Source organism: Mastigoproctus giganteus, chromosome 6 (genome assembly GCF_048544385.1).
Source record: "Mastigoproctus giganteus isolate SK-2022 chromosome 6, ASM4854438v1, whole genome shotgun sequence".
NCBI lineage: Eukaryota > Metazoa > Arthropoda > Arachnida > Uropygi > Thelyphonidae > Mastigoproctus > Mastigoproctus giganteus.
In genome coordinates this window covers 46,265,779-46,283,829 of record NC_143580.1, presented here as the reverse complement: position 1 = coordinate 46,283,829, position 18,051 = coordinate 46,265,779, and the positions used below count along the sequence as shown (strand labels likewise).

The 18,051-nt window shown below is 34.7% G+C and overlaps 1 protein-coding gene across 11 annotated transcripts in view; it reads right to left on the bottom strand.

The window, feature by feature from the left end:
- Positions 1 to 2,074: 2,074 nt before the first annotated feature.
- Positions 2,075 to 18,051, bottom strand: part of LOC150084219 (MAGUK scaffold protein DLG1-like) — an 855,099-nt gene continuing 839,122 nt past the window's right edge. For 9 of the 11 annotated variants that reach the window (XM_090375935.1, XM_090375937.1, XM_090375939.1 and 6 more), the window contains 5 exons: positions 17,597 to 17,698; positions 11,516 to 11,688; positions 10,048 to 10,157; positions 7,619 to 7,710; positions 2,075 to 3,551 (listed from right to left, as the gene is read on the bottom strand). In XM_090375935.1, the coding sequence (XP_090232061.1) occupies positions 3,445 to 3,551; positions 7,619 to 7,710; positions 10,048 to 10,157; positions 11,516 to 11,688; positions 17,597 to 17,698 (584 nt within the window). In that variant the 3' untranslated portion in view covers positions 2,075 to 3,444. The remainder of the gene's footprint in view (positions 3,552 to 7,618; positions 7,711 to 10,047; positions 10,158 to 11,515; positions 11,689 to 17,596; positions 17,699 to 18,051) is intronic. The other 2 variants (XM_090375940.1, XM_090375941.1) reach the window with 1 other exon arrangement.

Genomic DNA, 18,051 nt, shown 5'->3' with positions numbered 1-18,051 from the left:
TTGTTTCAAAATGTATTTTCCACTCTCATAAAAGGACCCAAGGACTCAGCAGTTATTCAGGTTGATTGAAATCTTAGGATAGGATCATATTTTTTGGTTCTTTCATCTGTGATGAACTGTTTATGCCACTAAAATACAGCAGCTGTCCCAATTTAATTTTTGCAAACATTCTAATGTTTCTGTTGTTGTTTTGTTCAGTAGGATACAGAAGACATGCAGGAGAGAGAGAATATTTAGCAAAGTTGATTAGCTCAAGATGTAAATTAGATCTAAACTGTTTTTTTAACAGGAGAGTCACACTTTCATGATCAGTTCAGGATCTGAAAACAAACTCTATAGCCATTTTTTTTAAAATTCAAATAGTCATAGCTCTGTAACTGTTCAGAATTGAGAATTGGACACATTGTTTTCATGTCCTGAATCAATCATGAAAATGTGGCCCACATGATATGAAATATTTGTGTGTATCTATCTGTTAACTATAATATAACTATAATAGTCTGTAATTGGGTTACCACTGTAATTTCCTGTCTGCACTACTCAAGGTACTATTCAATCTCGCCACAAGTGCAAGATGGGAAATTACAATTAGTTTATTTTATGTGATAAAATAAAATAATTTGCTTAGAATGGTGAGTCATCAGAATCAATACAGACCAAGAAAGAAATACCAGCCACTAACTCACAAATTTAAAACACTCTAAAGAGAAGTATATGAACATTTGCTAATGAAAAGCAACTACAAGAACCGACTGGGGTCAAGAAGAGTCACCAATAAAATTTATCAAAATCAACTGTGTTGTAATGACAAGTTTCCTTATAAGCATCGCTAATCTGAATCTAAAGCAGCGTTTCCCAAACTTTTTCAGTCGCGGAACGCTTTTCATCTCACAGTATATTTACTGAATACTCATATATTTATGGACCACTTACTAAACACAAGTTTAGCGGGAGGCCAAAGAACTGTTTGCTAATACTGTATTTTATTACATACGACACACTGTGCATCAGGACCATCTTTATTTCCAACACATGCAAAGCCAAAATTCAAATAACTGTCATCATACTTTCATTTTGGTCTTGTATTAGTTGGTTCCTGTTTTTTCACTTTGGATTTCTGGGGAACAAAAGGCTGTTTGTTATCTGGTTTTTAGGAGCATTAGCAACTAAGGCCATATTGCTCCGGGGATATGCGGTGGTCATTCTCTGACCTTTCCGCATCCTCCGTATTTGGTAGTCACGGGTTCGAACCCTGGTCTAATCAAGAAGCGTGTGCTACGCACTGCTGCTCCTGCCCACCTGGCTACGGAGGCGCCATACAAAAGGCTGTGAGTGTGACAATATTCCGTTAGTTTTCATCAATCAACCACAGTTGCAATACTAGAAGTACTTGCTTCTTGTTTTAAAGTTCCTCTTTTCAACCACAAATCCATAGTCATTTATTTTAATAATAATATTTTGAAATACTGATAATCAAAAAAAAAAAAAAAAAACTTATACAAGGAAGTGAGTTTAGTTATGATATTGGTTCACTTCCCCCTCTCCTTCAACCCATGTACTCCAGGCTAAATTGCATATGAATGGCATATTAGATCACTCCATTATACTTTTTTGTAGATGTCATTACCTCAATGCATACTTCTCTATGCAAATTCCCACCAAAATAAAGTGTTCTGCAGTATATTTGATTATTAGTCTATGCCAGTATATTAATTAAAAAAAAAAAAGTTAAAAATTATAATGATACAAAAGTGGTGTACGCTACAAATATGCAAAATTTATTTTTTTAATTATAATTAAAATTTTTAACGGAACACAGTTTGGGAAACGCTGACCTAAAGGATACTTTAGTTAAGTAAATGGAGATAATATTAGAAGAAAGGCCTTGTTCATTGGGAATAAGCATAATATAAAATTCTTATTTAAGTAGACGTTTCACCTGTAAATAAATTTTCAGCTCTTCATATTAGATGATGCTAGAAAAGAAAATACTGGTAGACAGTCATCTCTGGTGCCACATATTCATAGAGTATTTTCTCTAATTATTTTAGTCAATAAATTATAGAAGATTAAATCAGTTTTAAAACTTTTGTATTTGGATGCAAAAAGCTTTTAAATACAAATACATCTGATTCATCAAATGCCCACATAAAATGAAAGTGTTCAGCCCTTGTTTTCCAGGAAGGTTACTTGCCTATATGTTTGTGGCACCACCAATTGACAGTAATAATAAAAATGCATAATGCCAACTTTAAATTTTGATATATGTTGATTTCATTCTTTTCATCCCCCCACCATGCTTGTGAATAGTTTTAACTAAATACTTAAATTTATTGAAAGTGTGTGTAGCCAAGTAATAGAGTAAAAATCTTTTATGTTCATCAGCAGTTCTGATGACCATTATGGTTTAATTATGCAGTTAGTAAAAAATCTCACTGTGTTTCGATCAACGTGGCTAAGATCGCAGTGTTAAAAATTCATGGGTGTAACCTTCCAGAAATTCATGGACACTACACTGGTTGTCAATGAAATGTTTTATTATGGGCAACACTACAACTTATTCACAATTTCTATATATTTATCAAGGCTTACACTTCTGATTTTTAATCTCGTCATGATCAATGGACTTAAATGGAGCATCTCCAGCTGAAACCCCTAGTTCTCATATAGAAGACCAGGGATGGAGAGGGAGGAAAGTGGAAGAGAAAGAGTTGATTCAGATCTATAGAGGATGATTTCCAGTCCCCTCTTTCTCTCTCACAGCATTAAAAATGAAACAAAACACAATTTTTGAAGTCCCAAAAATGGCAGCTATCAACAAACTTAATATAGGCAGTCTTAAAATTGAGGTGTATAATACACAAAAAGTTTTACAACAGCCTGTTAACACCAGACCCACATCCCACATGTGACCTTTAAAAGAAACAATAGTTGAGGCAGCCAAAACAGATACCCAACATCTAAACAGCTAAAACAACATCGGCATCCTGAATACTCAATTTTGATCAACTTGATTAAAAAAAAGTTTGGTACAATATTTTAACATTAGCTACTCTCCTAGTAGCCTGTTGTCCTGAATGCTCCAGCGCTAGGAGTCCCCTAAATCTGTACAACGTCCTCTCCCAGGATAGTCGGGTAGGAAGAGATGCCACGTAAATTAAAACGACAACAACTAAAACAGTTCTCCTGTCACTTATGAATGCACAGTAAATAACCTCCACAGCATATATTAAGGCTTCCTCTTAGCTGGCTTACGGCCACAGTAGATGCTTAAGAGATGGAATATTTTGCCACTACAGCAAAGCCTTGCAAGTCAGGAACTTCTGGTGTTGCCAAATTTTGTTCTCGTAGAGCATTTTGTCTTCTGTGTTCTTGAAGAGATGAAAGATGGCGACACCTTCCTTCCTTCTGCCTTTACAGTTCTGCACCAAGACATGCTGGATGTCACAGTTTCTCCTTGGCTGGAATCCAAACGGTAGGGCCTGCCTGGTCACAGATTACTTCCTTCACATTTGCATATATTTCATCTGGAGTATCTCCTTGAACTACAGCTATATTAAAATTAAAACCAAGCAAATTAATACATATATACACACGTGTGTGTGGAAACATTAATTCTTAAATTATATAAACTATTATTTGTTTTTAAACATAGGAACAAAAGCAAGATTATTCCAGTTGCTTGTATTTTACAAACAGCAACACAAAAGCACCTAAAATACTTGTGTACTATAGGAGAACCTATAGTACATTATACTCAATCAGTGAAATGAATTTCATAAACATCAATAAATTGGTAAGTAATCATTAAATCTCACATTTTATGCTACCAATATTTAATGCCTTAATAGAAACAATAAAACAGAACGATGCAGATCAATACTGGCATATAGTACAAATACTTATATTGTATTATTGTATATTATTACCACGGAACTATCAGTGATATTTCATATTTTGTTCATAGTAGTGAACTACAGCTGTAGTATGAATGGCAGCGACTTAATCCACCGAGAATAAGTAACAATGGTCTTCTTTATTAGTGTAGTGTTACTTATTTGAGATAGCGCAATAGTAACTTGTGAAGGTAGTCACAATATGAAATACAATCAAATCTATGCCATTCAACTACTGCTGTAGTTCACTACTACAAACAAAATATGGTGAAATATCACTGACAGTTCTGTAGTGAATTTCCAATTCATAGTCTATATGCCTTATGCATTTAATTCCTTGATATTGTATAAATAGTACACTGGTAATGTAAAATGCACTCTTTAATAATTGGGATGATACACTAGGTATACAGAAAGCACTGCAGAACTACATAATCCTGTGGTTGTAATGGTAATATACCTGTTTGTTACTGATTAAACAGCTTAAGTAAAAGGGCCTTAAGCAAACCACAAAGTGTACTAAAAGGATACACACAAAATTAACTCACAATTCTTTAACAGAAATGTGCAAAGTGTTTAGATGACACTTAAAGAATCTATTGTTTAAGCAACTTGAACATTTAGCACTGATGATGTCATTTCAGTATTCTTGGTGAGCAAAGTAATAAATATATTATATAAATCCAGTGTTCTATAGCTACAATGTCTGTGCAAGCCAGTCATAAGAAATTTTTTAAAAATTGGAAGCATAAAGAATTTTTCATTTTTTATCAAACCCCCAAAAAACAAAAGATGTTGAGGCCTATAGTACTATGTGAAGATTGAAGGCTGAGAAGACAGAAGATACCTGTTTTTTAGATTTGTATTTTGCAGATTGTGAAATTTTCATGACACATGTGAAGGCAGGGTGTTACAGAAAACAGAATGGATAAAAGCTGATTTCATGAGTTTGGAGCTGGACCATAAATGGATGTCAACTTTTTTTTGGCTTGTTTGGACTAACTTGGGAGGCAGTGGTATAACTGAAGGTGCTAATGGAAGTATCTGTAGAACAGGCATGCAGCAGAAACTGAATGTATGAAACAGAAGCAGACTTTGTAAGAAATGTGTTGTCAATTAGCGCGACTGCCCTCTTTTGAACACACAATCTAGGTGCAATACTCTTTTGGTAAAGGCAGATTTGAGATTTGTACAGAGTGAGTATTTGTTTAAAATAAAAGTAATGCTGAGAATGAGAGAGAAAACCTAATTTTTTGTGTGTATAGGAAGCAATAGTCGTTCAGGGTAATCCCTAATAGAGATATGATTTTGTCCAGAAATAGGATAGGATATCTTGTGGATAGGATTTATAGTCAGAGGAAGAAGGCAATAATATAAGTGGACAAGATAGGAGAACTGAACCTTGAGGAACACCACTATTAGTAGTGTTTTTCTTTGATGCAGTTAACAGAGATCACCCCATTTTGCATTATTGTATTGCAAAATGACATGAGGCTGAAAATGGGCATTAGAGAGTGGTTCAGTTGGAGGGGAAACCATCACCCAGTTGTGATCTCAGGTTCCTAGATGACCACTAACACTGACTGTGTACTTTGAAGTGTTGTTAGTGAGGGAAATAGCACTACTAAAAATGGCTATTTACAATTAAATCTTTTAAAAAAAAAAGTTCAAACACCTAAGCAATCTGTACACCCACCTTGCTTTGTTAGTGCTAACATCACTGACTTAGTCAATGATCAGTCCTCTTACTATTGCATAGACATGTTTAAGATGCGCAATACAAGGGGCACTATGAATGGTGATATGGGGTGTTCGTATTCATCTTTTTGAATCATAATTATTATGGAGAAAACTCCCTCCAGTGTTGGGATTAAACATGGTCAGTCTCCACAATTTCTTTCCCATCTTTTATAACACCAGAACAGCTGGCATTATAAAAGATGAGGAAAGAACAGAGAAAGGTGTGTGGCAGGGAGGGGAACATAGACTGCTTGGTCATTTGCGTAATAGACTCACTGAATGCTTTATATGCAAGACTGCTCATACATAATTATACTGCTGATAAAGACAGGATAAATCTATCAAAAGCTTGTGTTCCTGTTTTATACTTTTAGATTTTGTCCTTTTATTGCAAATAGTGATTTGGCTATTTTTATTATAGTAGCTTAGTCACTAAAGCTTCAATATTTTTTATTTATTGTTGGTTGGTGACACAGAAAAGAAAGATGTATTCGTTACCCGAATAGTGGGCCTATGTCTGTATTAATCAAAAAAACATGCCACTCTCCAAACAAGGTAACAGGGTATTGGACTGGCAATACTCACCATCTCCCATATGTTGCATAGCTAGATGGATACTGAAGTGCCATTGTTTACTTTGGAGTCACCTGTTTGTTTTTTTCCATCTGTATAATTACTCTAAACAGTAACAATTTACTATTGCATATAATAATGTAAATTAATCCCTATAACTTAAAGATTTATGTCATTCTTGCAATTGCAACTGCAAACCTGCCAAGACGAAAATAAATTCCGATTTCACCTTTTACTAGGCATGTTAAAAGTATAACATTAGCAAGCATGATGGTGGGCTTGTTGAAATCATCTTTATTTTCAATCTATTATGAACATAACTGTGAAAAATCCATTTTTTAAAATTACTTCCTCCTCTGACGTGCTTTTCACATTTCTTTTTAATATCTGCATTTGGAAATTACCTTCCCGTCAGAAAGCTTGGAAGAAACAAAAATAAAAAACCCACCCACCTCTCGCTGGAAAAGTAAACAACCTCTTGTGCAGTGAGCACTTCTATTCACTTGCTTTAGATGGCGCTAATTTAAGTCCTTGCATAGTTATATGAAAATAATACTTTCTTTCTTTTTTTTTTTTCCCCCTTTATGAACAAACTTCTATTAATGATACAGATTGAAAGTCACGCCAATAATAAAGAAATATTAAAATTTACACTGACATCACTTTAATAGATTTTTTTTTTTTTTTTTTTTTTCAGATTTAAGCTGCTTTGGTGGACATTTATGTGGGTAAAGGGTTAATGCAATGAAGTGTCTTCCACTCTTAATTATCCATTCATACATACTGAGGCCTTCAACGAACACATGTTGGTTGTTGTTGTTTTGGTTTTCAGGAGCATTAGCAACTAAGGCCATATTGCTCCGGTGATATGCGGTGGTCATTCCCTGACCTTTCCGCATCCTCCGTATTTGGTGGTCATGGGCTCGAACCCAGGTCTAATCAAGAAGGGTGTGCTATGCACTGCTGCTCCTGCCCACCTGGCTATGGAGGTGCCAATACATGTTGGTTTTTCAGCATTTTTATGTGGGGAAATACACTGAGTCCATGTGATAATCAAATTTCAGTACTGTTTCATGAAGTAGAATACACAGATTCCACTTCCTAATACAAAATTATGAAGTTGGTGCTATTCTTCCAGATTCAAGATGTATCCCATTTTGTGCCAAAGAAGTGGATAATTCAGTAGTTGTGCCAATCAGATCTCCCTGATGTTTCTACAAATACTCTGTAGTCTTAGTTAGATTCCATGTAATATCTTTCCACTACTAACTTTTCTAGTGGTATTTTAAAACTATCTGTGGAATCTTATTCTAATTGTATATAAGAATGAAAGTGTAAACTACCCAAGTTAAAAAAAAAAAAAAAAAAAAAATCTACTTATTAAAAATCTTAAGATTTTAGAAACTTACCTGTGAAATATTCGGCAAACTCTTGTTCTAGTTTTAAAGCTCGTTCATAAGTTTTCTTCGCCTGTTCTTCTGTAATCCGTTTGTTCATCTCCCTATGGTAATAAGAATAAATATTTAAAAAAAAAGAAAATTTTCTTGTCCTCCCAGTATAAAAAGTACAGCATACATAGTTCTCTTTTGAAATCAAAACAAGATACAGGGAGGGGGATACGATGGTTTTAACTTTTAAACAGACACATTTTTTCTTTTTTGTCAAAACTATTCTAAGCAATATAAAAAAATGCAATTCATATTCATAATGACAATTTCGTGAAAAAGGTTAGTTTTATAAATTTTTAGGGCAACAAGTAAGGCTGGAATGATTCAGGCAAGCGATAATTTAGTAGCTTGCATTAGATGTATATTTGTGAAAGTCAGTAATTATTCCTTTTTTGACATCACATCCAAGGATAAAGAAAATGGAATTTGGTATTTTAGTCAATGAGATCAAACAATTATGGAAAAGATTGTTGTTTGTTTGTTATTTTGGTTTTTAGGAGCATTAGCAATTAAGGCCATATTGCTCGGAGGATATGCGGTGGTCATTCCCCGACCTTTCCGCATCCTCCGTATTTGGTGGGCACGGGCTCGAACCCTGGTCTAATCAAGAAGCGTGTGCTACGCGCTGCTGCTCCTGCCCACCTGGCTATGGAGGCACCTTATGGAAAAGAGTTGACAATTTTGAGAGGAATAAGTTGTCAGAAGCACAAATGGTTTAGTATAATCCTCTAGCAGTGTGCTGGTGTATTTTACACACTATAACTTGGCAACTTGAATGGCAGCTTTGCAGAACCCAAACTGTAAATGGATTTGGTGAATAATTTATTTTTAGGGGATGTCAGCATTAAGGTCAAGATGATAATAGTGCACCAGGTCAAATTGTGGGCAGTTTAGTTTACTGCTGACCTGTTGCAAGTAGGACATGGTACAGTGAATAAAGTGATGGTTAAGGTGTATAAGACAAAGAAAATGCTTGCTCTGAATAGAATAGCATTATGAGTAGAATCCATCAGAAGTCTGTGCTAGGACACTTGTTTTTTATTTTAATTAATGATTTGAAGCAGCACCAACAAGGGTGATACAATCTAACATATCTGCTATTCCTACACCATCACAGGCTCCTGGAATTCAACCACCCACTGTAGACTGCATACAACCATATATACAGACATTGTCATATCTTTATTGCAGAATCTATTGTTCCAGTATTTGCACATGGCACATAAGTTTCATTTGTCTGTAACATTCATGCTGCATACAAATGAAATTTATAATGTGCTATGTCAGGGGTACAACAGATCTATAAGGAGAGCTGCAATACCTCAGTGGAGTTGTAACTCCACTGACGTATTCCATAAAAATGGCAAACAATATCAGAAGTCACATGAGAGGCATGATAATGGGTGTTTTGTGCAATGGGTCATCACTATGGGCAGTGGCAAAGTTTATACATGTATTGACAAAGACAATCTCTACGTCATTGGCTAAAGTAGGACAATATGGGCAATTAGAACAAGTTCAGTTGGAAGATACTCCATGACTGAGATTGCATATCTGACCTACCATATAGGCAGAAATCAGAGGGCATCACTGCAGATAATCACCAATGGATGCAAGGAAACCATTTACATTAACATAAAACACAGAGGGCTCAGAGTCCATGTAACTGTACAGTAAGTTGCAAATTTATTTGCATAAACAGAAAAAGCCAATACATTTATAATGGTGTTAGGAATGGTGGGTGAGAGTACCAGAAACATGCAATGTGGTCAAGTGACTCATGGTGCTCATTGTTTATCACTGATGGAAAATATCTGAGTATGAAGGAAGCTGCACAAAGCAACAGATCCTAAATCCTGGAACATGTATCTGAACAATTCTTGGGGACCAGGTTTAACCCAAAAATTGATGTTGCACCTGGATGACAATGAACAGACTTTTCAAGATGGCAACATCATAGTCTAAAATGTAGACCATTGGTGTTAATTATATTGCAGGACTGGTACAAAGAGCAATCCTGCAATATGAACCATATGATATGCCATCTCTGCAATGTTGCTGGATAGAAATTCAATCAAGAATCTGTGGAATCAACTGGAATAATGCATCACAGAAGCTAATGAATCTGACAGATCTAAAAGCTATCCTTGAACAGGAATAGCATATCACAATCTAAGACACCCATGCAAACCTAATTAAATGCATGTCATGGAGGATTGTCACTGCGCTTACTACTGGGCAGATCAGTAATCCACCCACCAGTAATACAGCATACTATTAAGTGCAGTCTGTAATATTTCGACAGGGCAGTGTATACAAAGAAATTTATATTTTTAATAGGAAATATATATATCTTTTTAATAAAAAAAAAAATAATAAATAAAACTTACATGATGGACTCCACTGATTTGGGCTTTAGTAAAATAGCAACTGGATGCAAGCCTGCAACCTGTAGCCGCTTGATGGCATTACCACTCACATCAAGAATGCAATGTTTACCCTGTGAAAAATAACAATATATTAATCAACAGGCTTATTACAAATGTTTTTATAAATAACACCGCAGTATATTAAATAAATATATTTATTCAAATCTAAGATAATTCTCTTATTTGTTGTTCAAATTACAACACCTTGTAATTTGAACAACAGTTATGATTCCAAGGTACCTTGGAATCATAACTATCCTTACAAAGAAAGAAGAGTATCTTACACATTTATTCTGAGCTGCGTATCGATACATTTATCCCTATGGGTGGGAAAATTTTTCTGAGATTTGTCCAATCTGATGGTTAGTATTTGTGCTTGATTAGCACTACTTTTTAAACCAAATAAGCATTAATTGTAGCAACCCACTGGTGGGTCACCCAATCAGATGAATTTTCACTAAAGTAATAGGTAATATGACTCGCTGGCATCTACACATTATTGCACATTTGTGTTGTCTGTGTCATGATCAGTTCCCTCAATGTTCAGAAGTAAAATAATATTAGGAAATTTCTTTGAGTTGTTTTGTATTCTGTAGTAATGAATAATTGTAGATGATTTCAGTCAAAAATTATTGCAGTGAGCCACCAATGGGTCACTCTACTTTATCAACTAACATTAATGTAATGGGCAGAATGTCTCCCTGTTTCTGCTTACCTTTCCCATGCCACAATATAACAAGCTTTGTTTTCATCCACTGTTCAAAAGCACATCACTATTACAGAAATTTCAGAAAGGCCAGACAGTCACAAGGTGTATTATGCAGACACCTTGTGAGGTGGTTGCATCAAAGACAAATGCCAAAGAAAACTCAGAAAAGGATTCTTGTTCCACTGGGACAATGTGCCTGCTCACATGTGTCATTGCCATGGTTGTACTGCACAAGTGTGGCTTTGAAACCTTGGACTATCCCCATATTCAACAAATCTAGTACCATTGGACCCTCACATATTTCCTAATTTGAAAAAATACCTGGCTGGCATCTATTTTCCCACCAACAGCGATGTCACTGCTGCAGTGGATGCATTCCAGCACTGGTGGTAACGTGTATTGAGGTGTTGAAAAGTAACATGTTACCAGACTCTTCAAATAAACCCTTCATACTCAGGAGATAAACTTTTCAAATGGCCACATTAAACTCTCATAACATAAAAGAATAGCACATATGCAAAATGACAAATACACTGAAAAACAAAAAAAAAAAACAAAAAAATTACTGTTTCTAAGATAATAGTTGTAGTATGGTATTGGGGGATAAAAATACTAACCTACATAAACTGAGGATCAGAAAACTATCATGTTAAATGAAATTACAACTTGTAATGTAGTAATTTTTATAAAATGCATATATTTTTCTCTTTAATGTCTTACCTTTTCAGCCACTTCCCTAACAGATGCAACGCTAGTGCCATAGAGGTTGTCATTGTATTGACCTGCTTCAATAAATAAATGGTTCTGAATATCTCTTTCCATCTGTTCTCTGGAAGCCACAAAATGATAGTCTCTTCCATCCACTTCATAATCCCTCCTTAGTCGAGTTGTGTCTACAGAAATGAAGACTATATATATATTTTCTCACATACATACAGTGCACACATATATACATGATGATCATAAAGTTGATTAACCTAGTCCTTTTTGCTAATAACTCACAAGTAAATAAATCTGTTGAAGTCAGATTTATAACATATGCCTTTTCAAAGTAGTTCTGGTTCATAGTGGATGCTGGAAGTGCATTTTATCTTTCATTACACACAGTGAGATATTCTTAGCATTCTTATGCTATTTGTTAATTCTTAAATTAAGTAGGAATACTTCAGAAACATTCAAATATCTACATAACAGTAATTCCAGTGAGGTTAGGTTTGGTGAATGTGGTGAACACTCAGAATCAATCAATTGTCAAACTTGGATTCCAACTTTTGCATGGAGTCTCTAGCAGTGTGTGAGTAGTGGCATCATGCTGTGGGGGAAAAAAGTATTTTGTAATGTTCCTTGTTATTCAAACTGCATTTCTGAGTTCTGACACAGCATTTATGAATGGTGTCTACAAAGAAATCAGGTTTGCCTTCTTATTCCTCTTGGAAGTTTTTATTGCATTGGCTGCCCAATGCAATAAAAATAATGCAGTTTGTTGTTATATCCACATCAATGTATTCACAGGTTGATATGCATATTGTATGGGCTGAAAAACCTGGAATAACTGATAGTCAAACAGGTGTGATCTGATTTCAGGATAATTACAGCAATGATTGGACAGGCTTTTAAGAATTCTTTAGTCTCAGGTGGGATTCTAACCCAGACCTCTCCAAATGAGTGAAAAATGGCAAGCCTACCATCGTGGAGGACAAATAATATAGCAACTCAAGCCTGCATACTGAGCAGTAACCCTTATTGAACGTAGGGCTCTCCAAGCAAGAATTTTTTTCGTTAACATATTCACTGGGGTAGAACCAGAATATATGTGCAAACAAGTACACCTCAAGCAAAATGTGCTACAGAACCAGTTGCTGTAGGCCAACCATTATCCCCACCCCTCATTTTGGATTATGCATAAATTGAGCTTTATAAGGATAAGATGTCAACATTTTATCATGATGTTTTCTGTTATATTTCATAGGAAAGATCACTGAATTGACAGTTTCTATGGACTTGGTTCCTTAATTTTAGTCACTTCTCCCAATGCATACTAAGGCCTACCACCATATCAGCTGTCTGCAATGCTGCCAGTTTCCAGGAGTTACTTCAGCATATAACAAATAGTCACCTTATTTGATGTTTGGATAGCAATAATGGTTAATTGGTTGCTGCCTTGTGCCACCTTATTTTGTTTATAACTCTTGCACATCTGCATGGGATTCTAAAATCTTGCCCAAAACTACAAGGAAGCAACATTTCTTCACAGTTAATTGTTATATGCAAATTATATCATCATACAACATTTTGATCAAGAACATTTCTTACACTCCACAGAACAAAATATTTGGTATAAGTATTGAAATAGAATTTTAATGCTGTTTGTTCTTTCATGCATCATCATGATTTTTTTTTTTTTTTTTTTTTTACATTTGCTTGTGTACAGAAAATCTTAAAAATAATAAGCATAGAAAGTTATCAGATATGTACATTCAAAGAGTATGAATACATATTTGACTTTTGGATACTATCACTGCAATGCAGCAGTAGCAGGTGGTCTGGCAAAGATATGCCAATCAACATGAGATGGATATTTTCATTCCTGTCACTTATGATTTTATGGATGACTATGAGAATCCTGAACTGCACACAGATACCAAATAGCAACACACACTGTGCATATGTCCCAGTCACGGCAGGCTTCCAATGAAAGATGTCTATATTCTGTAGTTCAAAGATGTGCAAAGGATTCAGATGGTGCTGACAATAGTCTTTTACCAATCATTGCTTCATCAGTTTGCCCAAAATTCCAGGTTTATGGTCACAGGTGAGACACGCTTCACAAAGCCCGGATTTCTGAACACATACACAAATACATACCAAATGCATGCTACAAGACACCAGCAGTAATTCTCAGTGTACAGTTGATCTCCTTGGTGATCAAATGCGTTCCTATGTACTACTTATCCACATTTCCCCCTATATTTATTGACCAGAACATTTTTTGCATTGTCTGAATCTTTTGTTGATTTTTCCGTTTGAGAGATATGAAATATTTCCTGATGCACTTTTAATATTCTGTGTGTGTGTAAACTGTTTTTTTTTTTTTTTTTTCTTTTTTCTGCAGTAGTGAAAACAGACCTGAAGACAAGTTGCATAGTTTGCACATATTCCAGAACGAAGACTGGGAACTTTTGCCTTTAAGCCACAGGAATGGCAATATACACAATGCTACAGAAGAGAATACTGAGGTGAACTATGCTGCTGCATCCACTAAGGAGTCTATGCAGCAGCATAATTTCACTGGATACCAAGGGGGGGAGTCAGAATGAATGGCACCCCTTCATTTGCAGTGTGCCAATACACATACAATATTTGGATAACAATAATGGTTAATTCAGTGACCTGCTATGATACTCTGCACTAAATCAAAATTTGAAATAAAACACTATCACAAGACATCCTATGTGACATTTACCACCAGTTATTTTAATGAATACAAACAGATAACCAAGAAGTACTGTTGGTTTCATGGGATCACATGACCCCCACCCACACCTCCACCTCCTTATTTTGCTATTTCATCTGACTTTCACTTAAACACCATTCTTTTCACTCAGATATTTCTCCAATTCTGAACAATCATAGAGGAATGACTGTTCAAGGTTCAGAAAATGGGTATGCAGTTTTGAATGGTAAAAAATAATAAATATATTGATTACTACTGTTTCGTATTTTATGTAATTCCTAGCGTTCTCACCTTTATTTAGGGTCTGTGTGCCCTGTGTGTGAGAAACGTGTATATAAATAAATGAATTGAAAAATATGAATAGGCAGTCACATGGGATGGAGAAGGACCTTCAAAGACACATTCATATTTTGGAGTAGGAAAATTTCTGTACCCACCAAACCAGTTAGACTATACTTATTTGAATGGCTGCATAAGGTATTTGTAACAGTTTATCTCTAGCGATTTCTAAAATTATTTTACTACTGCCTAACTGCCATTCACATTTACTCTGAAAGTGACTACTTTGGTGATTCAAATATGATGCTAGTGCATGATTCTCATTTGAATGTTAACTAAATTTATCCTTGGTGGTACTTTTTAGAACAAACTGTTTTTTAAATTTAATTTTGAAAGGACATTATATGGTGGTTCTTATAAAATATATTCTGAAAATATTATTACCAAATGAAATTATTTACAAATTTTAATTTATTGGTATACTGCTTAAGAGGACATATGTAACTTATCATCCCCATGCTTCCTGATATTAACCACTTCATGGATTATCCCGAGATATCTCGTTTTTAGTTTTAAAAGTTATTTGGAACTACACGAAATATCTCGGGATACAATAATACCCCCAAATTTAGGACTGAAACATATTTTCTCTGCCATTATCTGGCTAATTTTGCATTAGGTAGGTAAATCCCAAATTTTCTAAGGATTTTCTTACACCTGGCAGCAAACAACTGGCTTTCGTTTTACTTATATTGTAAAGCAGTGTCAGAAAAGTAGCGCGCGTTCTTGTGCCGCCAATAAGCAAAATATAATTTGCTGTCCTAAATGCAGAATACTGAACCCACGAAAATAATTCACAAAAACAATATCGAAAAATATTTCAGCGCCCTCTTGAACTGCCACCTGTAAGCGACGCTTACCTCGCCTGTCCACTCGTGGCGGCTGTGTGTCAGGATGTAGTTAGTTCGCTATTTGTGTGGGCAATGGTGGGTCTCATTTGAGACCCAATGGCTAAAAGACTAGATGAATAACTGCACAAAACATTACACACCACAATATCCATACACTTTTAAACCTTTGGCTTCTACAGTGTTCTGTATCACACCACAATGAATACTATGCGGAGATGGGGGAAACCCCTGGTGCCGGTAGACCCTAAACACATTATACACTTTCTGCTTGTGGCGGGAGGTTACTGCTTGTGCGTTCCACTTGATTTTTTAAATTTATTTATATAAAGAGTAATGAAGACTTTTTCTGTACCTTGCTTTTAGCTCAAGTGCTAATTTATTAAAAAAATCTGTATAATTTGCACACTTTTTGACGTACACAAGATAACTCGGGATAGCCCAAATGGGTTAATTACTCCCATGTATTTTCTACAAAAAAATTAATAAAAAACACAAAAACTATACAATGAGTTGTATAGTTGCATACTTTATCAATCTGTAAAATAAAAAAAGTCGATCTGTTACGGCACATTTCCCAAAAAAAAAAAAAAAATGTTCCGGGAAGGGATTAATCAGAATGACCCTAAGAATTATTAAATGGTTATTTTATAATTAATTAATTCTTGCAGTGCATGTTGTGGCCAATAGCTTTGACAAGAAACCACAATGCTCATCGGGTGATCATTGAAATAAACTGCCATCTGATGTCATGGAAGCGAGTAGTTTGAATAAATTTGAGGAAGAATTAGAAATTATTAGAGAGATGGACAGATGAGTTCAGTAGAGTATTTTTTTGAGGGGCATTTTTCTGTATAAGCTTGCATCATTTATTACTACTACTTTTTAATGCTATCATTTGGACAAGAAGAGAGTTTTATATTCTCAAAATGTTCCAAATTGAGTTTGGATTGATTAATACCTGAAACATTATTGAATGGTTCCTTAATTATTAAGGAACCATCCAATAATATTTTAGTGTTATTAAGACTTATAGGGAAACACACAGGTTTCCAACTTGGGGTAGATAAGTTACATTTAGCAGTATAACCCCCTCCCTTTAAGCACTTTCAACACAAAATGTACAATTGGATAATATTTCTGGATTCTGACTAAATCCTATCTTCAAACCAATATGGAAGGGGGTAGGTTATGAGAGAGAGAGAGAGAGAGAGAGAATACTAAGCATACTGGGATACACAGAAAGACAAAATTATCTTAATGTGCCCACTCTGTGGTCTACTGTTTTTTTCTAGCAAAGGAATTTCAGAAGTATCACTCACAAATGATTAAAAAGCCAGGACTTATTGTTTATACAAGTACATAGCTTTTCTTTCTTTTCTAATAGGGAGAACACAAAATGTGCAGTTATAAAAATTCTTTAAAGCACGATGCTTTAAAACTTGCATGATGCATCATGCAAGTTTTTTTTTATTATTTTTTTAACTTTCTCCCTCATCCCATAAGCCTTGTCTCAGTTGCTTTGCAGAGAGGTAAGAGAGAGAGAGAGAGAGAGAGAAACAACTCCAAATAATAAATTGCATGTATCCTATGGTCAGTTTGCTGTACCAGGCAAGTGCTTGACTCTTGTCTGCATGCCCATGGCAGTGCTTCATAGTATTTTCGTGGATATCTTTCAAAATATCCCTCCTATGGCAGTTTGAAGACAATATTCAATACGAATCCAGAAACACAACTAAATTATATATTTTAATGCTTAAGGCAAGTTTTATGTTCCTCAGTGTCTTAATAAATTAAATTTATAAATAATTTTGTGGTAATAGTGTTTTCCATTCAAAATACATTTTGTATATATTTTTTGTTTGCATCTATCAGTTTTCTATTAGTTTTTTCTAACCATGCATTTGTGAATTTCAATTACAGCTACTCCACAAATACATCAAAAAGAAGAAAAAAAAAAAATATATATATATATATATATATGAAATTTAAGGAAAAAATTTTATTTGTAAAATAACTGGTTAAAGGTACAGTTTTAATGGAATATGAAACAACCCCTATTGAATATATAATGGAGTTAACAAAAGAAGAGACGGTAAAAGCAAATGAAAGTTATAAATCTTTCATAATGTGAGATAAACTAGTTCCAAAATTACTTACGGGGAACACAACTACCAAACTTGTCTGGATATTCCGAAATGAGGTCATCATTGATCCTATCCTTTAATGGACCAAGAATAATTACTGGCCTTGCATAAGTAACTGAAAGTGAAAAGACAAATGAAATTGATGTATGGTTCTAACATACTATTTTTTTGAAATAAATTCTATGAAACAGAAGAGATTCCAAAACTGTTATTGTTTCTGTTTTATATTTCTATTTTTATAAAGATAAAAAGAAACCCAATAGAATAGACAGGTTAATGTTATATTGCACTAACCTGATGAAGGAATAATGCAACTGGATTATATGACATAAAATGGTATTAAAATCCTAAAATATTCCCAAACAAGAAATTTTAATAAGGTTCTGAAGTCAATGATTATCTATGCATCCAGGGTTTGATGTGCTTGGATAAAACTAAGTAAAGTGACTAAAGTTCTACAAGTTTCCA